Raw genomic sequence first — 8,228 nt, 5'->3', positions numbered from 1 at the left:
GAACCAGGTGTGAATAAACGCCTGCCGCATTAGGTAATAACACCGCATCTGGTAATAATCTGCCACATTCTGTAATAAAATTCTTTAAAGCAAATAAACATGTAATAAACTTTGCAGAATGTTATTATAAGTTGTTACATAATGCACCAAATTATTACAATTATTTCATTAAAAAAATGCAACACCCACATTTTGCAATAATTTGGTGAATTATTTAAAGGGACATTGTGTAACTTCTCCTGTTCTCTATTCATGAAAATCGATTATTTCGTTCAAAAGTCTGTTTTTCATTCATCAATAATCCCCCCCATCAAGAAAGTGAAGTGTTCCTTTCAGCTCTGAATTAGCCGTTCATATCATTCATATCTCCATGGAGCGGGTAAGCTCGGTGCTGCTGCCATGTGGTGTCGCCATGTTGTTACGTTCAGTGGCAGCGTGACGGTAGGAAACCACGGAAACTCAGCAGAGACACCGGAGCTGTCGGCTCAGGTCGAGGTGGCGTCTGTGAAAAGTCACCGCGGTAACGCAGTGAGGAGGAATGGAGCGTTACACTGATGCTGCATTCACCTGCAGTCGGGCAGACGGCCGTCGCTAACAAACCAGATGTCATTTTAGTCACAGAAGTCCAGAGAAAGCCGGTAAAACAATACGACATCGCCATGACAACATATTGTCATGTGTATTGTTTTGCCTCGTGCTGACGACCACTTGTTTACATAGAGGCTGGTTTATGCCGTTACCTTCAGCGGCTGTCATCCGTCTGCCGTCTGCCCAATTTCAGGTGAATGCAGCATGAAAAATACGATTGAGTTGCTTGCGATATACAACCGCAACGCTAGATGGGAGGAATTCCTACACAATGTACCTTTAACAACTTATTACAAAATGCGGCAAAGTTTATTACATATTGCGTTCAAAAATCAGCGTTATTACGTCATGAGGTGAAAATATATTATTTTATTACATGATGAGGCGCTACGAGCGTTAAACTGCCGTCAGTGAAGTTCAGTGAAAACATCATGTTAGAGTTGTAGAAAGATCTGATTACAAACATGTTCATTTCTTTTATTTCACACAAATCAGGTACAAGTAAAATGTGTGTGTGTGTGTCTGTGTGTGTGTGTGTGTCAGATCACTGTGATGGACGACACCTGGACCGTGTTCAGACGTTACAGTCGTTTCCGTGAAATGCACAAGAGCCTGAAGCTCAAGTACCCGGAGGTGAGAGAAGCGTGTTCCTCTTCACCTGGCTGTAGTAGTAGTAGTAGTTTATTCGATCTTTTACACAAAATTGTTTACAGTTGAGCATCAATCACAGTCTGTCAACCTTCCATAAAACCATCATTCGTTCAACTACACTAGTTCATAAATAGATCAAAAAGGTGCAGGCTGAAGCTATCTAGCTTATAAATGCCTTGGCTACCCTTTAATTCATTATTCCATTAAATCCATTAGAGCTCTTCATGATTTCAGAGTAAAGAAACAAGTATCCAATAATTAACAAATGAAGCCAAAAAGTAAAATAATTTAACAGCATTACAGTTGCAATCAACACCCAATTAATCAATCCTGTTATAGCTTTCTATCATACTATGTTTTAATCTATTTTTACATTGTGTTACTGTATGTTTTTGCTTTGTTTGAGATCCTCTGTCAAGCCATTCCACAGTTTTACTCCCACCACAGAGATACACGTGCTTTTTAATGTAGTATTTATTTATTCTTGGTTGTTGTAAGTTAAGTTTCCCTCTTAGCTCATATTATCTCCCGTCTTCTTTCCTTGAACATGTTTTGAATATTATTAGGGAGTAAATTTTTCTTGGCTTTGTATATTATCTGTGCTGTTTTCATTTTTACTAAGTCAGCAAACTTTAATACTCTCCATCATGTGATGTCATTGTCTGTGTCAGCTGGCGGCTCTGGAGTTTCCTCCCAAGAAGCTGTTTGGGAACCGTGACGAGCGGATGGTGGCGGAGCGGCGGACGCACCTAGAGGCAGGAGAACTCATCTTTCACTTGTTCAGTGTGTAACTAGGGATGTCACCATTATAGATTTTCTTGGTGCGATTATTGTCGGAGAAAAAAATCACTGTGTTACGATTATCACGATTGTTATGCACTAATTAATTTCACAACACTATGAATGTGTAAAATCAAATACAGTCAAAATATAATTACATTACTCATTGTTTACATACTGCAAAAACTCACCAAGAATATTTGTCTTATTTCTAGTCAAAACTAATCTCATTATACTTAAAATAAGACTCATCACATTAAAAGTAGCTTGTTTTTAGACACTTTTAACTTCTTTCAAGCATATATTCACTTGAAATAATCTGATAGTGGAGCAAGTTTTTCTTCCTTATTACAAGCACAAAAAACGTACCTTCACTGGCAGATTATTCTACTTATTTCAAGTGAAAATTTGTTTGAAACAAGTGAAATTATCTAAAAACAAGTTATTTTTAGGTGATGAGTCTTATTTTAGGTGGAAAGAGATTAGTTTTGACTAGAAATTAAACATTTTGACAAGACAAAAGACAAAAATTCTTGGAAAGATTTTGAGTTTTTGCAGTGCACAAGATATTTCAAGTATCTATGACCAATTATTATTAATCCGCCTATGGGAAATGTTTGAAATATTCAGGTCAAAATTGTCATCTATACCAAATGTTTGCGTTTATTTTAATCGTTTTTTTTGTTTTTTTTGTTTTTCAGCAGTATCTCTGCATTCACCTTACGTTGGTGCACATCTGCCGACACGGTTCATACATAATCTTTTTTTGGGAAGTGACGGTATTTAGGAATCTTTACGATTAATTAAAGGGACAACGAGGAGTTTCTATTTGGTTATAAAACAGTCTCACGTTAATGTGGATGAATCTACGCCACCCACACTTGTTAATGGGCCCATTTTCTATAAATATATAGTTTTGTCTCTATGGTTATTTTGTTATTATTAGTGGTGGTGGAAATGCTGGTCGAGCCGACCAGCGTTTCTTTACTTTCGGTTTCGTGGCGAGTCATGAGAATAACGCCGCCGAATCTCCATTTATGGTGGGAACTACGACGGTATGTGATCGTCTTCCAACCTCTGACTTTAATTCTTGATGAATGAAAACATGAGTCTGTCTTGCGCCGGTCAAAGAATTTCACGGTGCGGAGGCTCATAAATGTAGTGTGGAAACACTTCGCTTTTCCAAAACTCCTCGTTGTCCCTTTAATTGTGGCGTTTAATACCGCGATTAATTGTGAAAACAAGTAATCGTGACATCCCTAGTGTGTACAGGTGTGTGTCAGTGTGTGTTAATGTGTGTGTGTGCTCACTCTGCTGCTGTTCTTGTGTTTTCCAGCGTTACCTGAGGAACCTGTTCCGGGTGATGCTGTCGTCGTCCGGCTCTCCTCTCCGGACCGAGGCCGACGGCGGCGTCCGCCTGTCCAAACACGCCATCTGCGAGTTCTCGCCTTTCTTCAAGAAGGGCGTGTTCGAGTACGGCAGCCACGGCACCGGCTGACGTCCGTCCGTCCTCTCCTCTCCGTCCGCCAGGCGTCCGCCACGACGAAACCAAAAAAAAACAAAAAGACAGACAGACAGACAGACAAACGAACAAACTGAAAACTGCCTTTTGCCTTTTTGGGGGCGGGGCTTCAGCTTTTTGGGGGCGGGGCTTCAGGAGGGAGAACGTGCAGGTCAGTTCCCTCTCCGAGCCGCCGCGTCGCGTGCTGCTGCAGCGTCATGAATGTTCACAGAGACACGGAGGCAATAAGTCGGAGACACACGGCCACACCGAGCAGCTCGTTGGCATTAACACTTTATTATTATTATTATTATTATTATTATTAATAATCACTGAATAAACAACATGAACCCACCGGCTCAGCTTCTTCACCTGCGACCTGCACCTGTCTGTCACCTGCAGCCGCAAGGGCTGATGGGAAATAAGCTTCTCTGGTATTTATTGTAACACTACGACCAGTATGATGAAGGAAACAGGTCACTCTGGTTGTCTTTACACTAAAGGTTCAAGTCGCCCAATTCAGATTTTTACCTCTCAATACGTAAATGGGGGAAGAAAAAAAAACGCATGGAATCGGATGTTGTCAGATCATGTAAGGCTGCAATTAATGATTATTTTCATTATCAATTGATCTGTTGGTTATATAAATGATCAATCGATTAGTTGTTTGGTCAATAAAACATCAACAGTGTTTCTCAAACCACCAGACGACGTCCTCAGATGTCTTGTTTTGTCCACAAACCAAAGAGAGACTCAGTTTATTGTCATAAAGGAACAAAGAAACCAGAAATATTCACAGTTAAGAAGCTGAAATCAGAGAATCTGGACTTTTATTCTTAAAAAAAACTACTCAAACTGATTACCGCATTTTCCGGACTATAGAGCGCACCCAAGTATAAGCCGCACCAGCTAAATTTTAAAAGAAAATACATATATAGGCCACACTTGAATATATGCCACAGGTTTTCATGTTGTAACATGAGATATTTACACAGAAAGACAGTAGGTAACTGACGTATAATCTGTGTGCCTGCATTATCCAATGCGAAAAAAAATACCACACTTTCATCCCGGATTTAATTCAATTTTCTTTTCTGTACAGCTTTAAATAGTTCACCAGCAGTTTGTCTCCTCTTCAGCTTCAGGTTGTTTCAAGTGTAAAAGCAGAAATCGGATCCAAGTCACTTCTGATAGAAACATGGAAATAAACTGTAAGAAAAATCAAATAAAGGCAACAAACCGTAGGAGTAAAGACAACCGCTGTGTCCCGTTTTCTCTAGTGCACCTGAACGCATCTGCTGCTGCGTTCAGGTGCACTGATTCTGCCCTCTGGGTCCCTGCTGGTTTTGTTTTTTTCCGATCATCATTGTTCATTATTGATTGATTGATTGATTGATATAGAGCAGATCAATAACACAGGTCTCTTCGATACAAAACTTTATTGATAAAATTTATAGTTTTGCGGCTGAGACACGTCACAAGAAACACAACAAAACACACAAGAACTTTCTTTTCTCTTGAAGCTTTGACCTGTTGAGTTTGAGTTGTTTGGTTCACAACAAGCTGTAGCCACGACAACGCTTCTTTCTTCAGTCTCCATGGCGACGGGCGCAGCATCAGGACCGAGTCTTGCAGAAGTCTTCCAGTCGTCGGACCCGAAGCAGACGACTTCCTGTCGGCACACTGTGATTGTTTCTAGTGAAATGTCAATAAAGGGAATGAACTCAATGTGGAACTGTGTCGATGAGTTCATTGTTTTGTTTTGTTTAATTCTGTTGCTAGTTTAGTTTAGTTAAGTTTAATTTAATTAGTGTGAATGCTGAAAGCATTTCAATGTTTTCTTCTCCCTTTAACATTTTTACTGCTTTTTACCTTTAAAAGGCATTCATCTCATACTACAAGTTATGTTTCAGTTTTAGCATTAGCCTTTTCAACATTTCTTCAACTAATTTAGCATTGATTCAACAATTTCTTCAGCTCATTCTGCATTGCTTCAGCAATAACGTTCAGCTGCTTTCAGAATTCACACGCATTTTCTGCAGGAAATGCTATCTTTTTCTAGTTTAATTTAATTTAGTTTAGTTTAGCCTTATTTAGTTTAATTTTGTTTAGTTTAGTTAAGTTTAGTTTAATTTAATTTAGTTTAGTTTTAACATACAGACAGGAGGCAGCTCACTTTTTCTGATTCACATGTTTTCTTTTCAATGTAAAACTGGTTACAAGACCTGAAAACCTGTGAAACAACTTCAGGAGGAAACTCTCAGCCAATCGGAAGAGAGGAGGCTTCTCATTGGCATTCAATAAAATCAGAGCAGATTTCAGAATAAAGCACTCAGAGAAACCAAATCTTACAAAGTTGTTGGATGGACAGTGGGTCCAGGTGGTGAAGGGGGCGGGGCTTTGTTGTGACATCACAAAGTGACAGGAAGTCCTGACGGCTGGTTTGAAGGCTCAGTGACACTTTATTATGCTTGAGGTAACAAATTTATCCCAAAAAATTAAATAAAGTAAAGACAAGACAGAAGAAAAACAAGATGTTGGAAGGAGTCAGGGATGAAAACTAAATAAAAACAGCAGTGGAGGAGGAGTCTTGGTGGGTGAAGTGGGTCCAGCAGCGGCGGCGGCAGCAGCAGCAGCAGCTCAGTCTTGTGGTTCTGGTCCGTTGAGGATCTGCTCCGCGGGTCTGAAGGGGAGGTCGTGCTGAGCGACGCCCAGATCCTGCAGCCGCTGCGAACAGGAGCTCAGCAGGCGCTCGTACTCCTGCAGGGCACACGACGCCATGGCAACGCCGTTAGAAAAATAAACAGCGCTACTCTTTTCAGTAACAGGAATCCAAAAAGTTCCTGTTTCTCCCGTTAAAACGCTGTTATACCGTTCCTGACAATAACCGGGTTTCTGCAGGTTTCACCAACTCACATTTAAGACCATTATGGATGAAATTTAAGACCGATATCATGATTCATGACCGATGCAAATGCAGAGTCACAAAATTACCTGCAAAGTAAATTGGCTGCAATATACAAGTTGCTCATTTGTAGTTGAAAATACATTCAATAAAGCTGAATGAAGTGACACGGGAACATTTTATTGAGCATTTGAAGTAAGAAAATTAAGACCTGTCTAAAATTGTTAAAGACTTGAACACAATACTTAACAAATTTAAGACTTTCTGAGGCTTTTTAAGACCCGGCGGAAACTCTGAATAAAATGCTCCGTTACTAGACTCAAGAAGTCCCATCACTAAATAATAACACACCTGTTAAAGTGTAGTTATACGTTATATAAACATTAGTTTCAGTTCATCAACGAAACGAAAAGACGTTTATCTGGAACTAACCAACTCACTTGGTATCCCTCCTCCACACAGGCGGAGGGATACTGAGTTAGTTGGTTAGTTCCAGATAAACAGGAGCTTCAGGGTCCAAGTAATTTGACTGTAACTAATTCCTTTTAAAGCCTCTGGAAACACGACTTTAAATGGTAAAAATGTTTATATTATATCAAGCGTGACTCTGACCTGGCGCTGGCGCAGCAGCTCGTCCTGCAGGCTGCTGATGGTGACGTGTTTGGACTCCAGGATCTCCTGCACGGACACACGGTTATTATAGTTCACTAAGACTAAAACTAACAGTGAAAATAATCTAGTAAACTGAAATAAAAATAAAAATGACAGTTTCTCCACAAACTAGAACTAGCTCCAACCTCCTAAACCTAAAGTAAAGTTGAGTCAGATAACAGCAGCTTAAGCCCTATTCACACGGGATTAGTATTACCTGGGGACGTCTGGTGATTTGTAAATTACCCCCCCACGTCTGTGTTTCTTGCAGTGCATTCACACGGGATAAGTGAAGTCTGTGTTTTTACTCAAATTTACTGACATTAAGGCTCCGATATGATGTCAAAGCTGCTGTCACATCCATGTGCGAAGCAAATGTAGATAAAATGTCAAAGCAGCAACGTGACTTCGGAACAGTGCAGTTGTTGTCGCAATAACAGGCCGTCGTGGCATTTGTATTAAACCTGTTGAAAGCTGCCGTCATCCATCTCAATATCCTCTGAAATGTGGCTCTTTTTATGGATCTGAGCTGTTTATTTAAATGTGTCTCCAGCACCGATACGAGCCCGTGTTTGCACCTAAAGATCCATGCCTAAAACGCCTTCGAAAATGCTGCTCATAATTTCCACCACAGCCTCCATGTTTCAACCCGTACAGTAGCTTTGGTTTCAACCGGGGAAGAAGTAGAAAATGCCCCTCAATTACTGAGATGCAGATTTGCACGGGACTAGTTTTACCACGGGACGTCGGTCTCTTTGGTGAAATATAGCAGGTCATTTGCGGGGGAATTTCTACTTTACAAATTACTGACATGGCGCATCTGCACGGGATGAAGATCACAGACGTCCTCCGCAATTATTACAAATTACCAGAGGTCCCCAGGTAAAACTAACACCGTGCGAATAGGGCTTTAGTTGTAGTTGTCTGTGATCTTAATCCCGTGCGAATGCGCCATGTCAGTAATGACGAGCATTTTTGAAGGTGTTGTAGGTGCAAACACGGGCTGGTATCGGTGCTGGAGAGAGACCCATTTAAATAAACAGCTCAGATCCATAAAAAGAGCCACATTTCAGAGGATATTGAGATGGATGACGGCGGCTTTCAACAGGTTTAATACAAATGCCATGACGGCCCGTTATTGCGACAACAACT

General features: G+C 40.5%; 1 protein-coding gene across 2 annotated transcripts in view; it reads right to left on the bottom strand.

Moving 5' to 3' along the window:
- Window positions 1–5,959: 5,959 nt before the first annotated feature.
- LOC146992478 (dynein regulatory complex subunit 4-like) overlaps window positions 5,960–8,228 on the bottom strand; it is a 15,029-nt gene continuing 12,760 nt past the window's right edge. Inside the window, exons 10-11 of one of the 2 annotated variants that reach the window (XM_085792674.1) lie at window positions 7,038–7,103; window positions 5,960–6,280 (exon numbers count right to left, since the gene is read on the bottom strand). In XM_085792674.1, the coding sequence (XP_085648800.1) occupies window positions 6,161–6,280; window positions 7,038–7,103 (186 nt within the window). In that variant the 3' untranslated portion in view covers window positions 5,960–6,160. The remainder of the gene's footprint in view (window positions 6,281–7,037; window positions 7,104–8,228) is intronic. The other variant, XM_085792683.1, reaches the window with a different exon arrangement.

The sequence above is a fragment of the Trachurus japonicus genome, chromosome 1 (assembly GCF_045865225.1).
Source record: "Trachurus japonicus isolate A0001 chromosome 1, Traja_1.0".
Classification (NCBI taxonomy): domain Eukaryota; kingdom Metazoa; phylum Chordata; class Actinopteri; order Carangiformes; family Carangidae; genus Trachurus; species Trachurus japonicus.
This window is presented reverse-complemented; position numbering and strand designations above follow the sequence as displayed.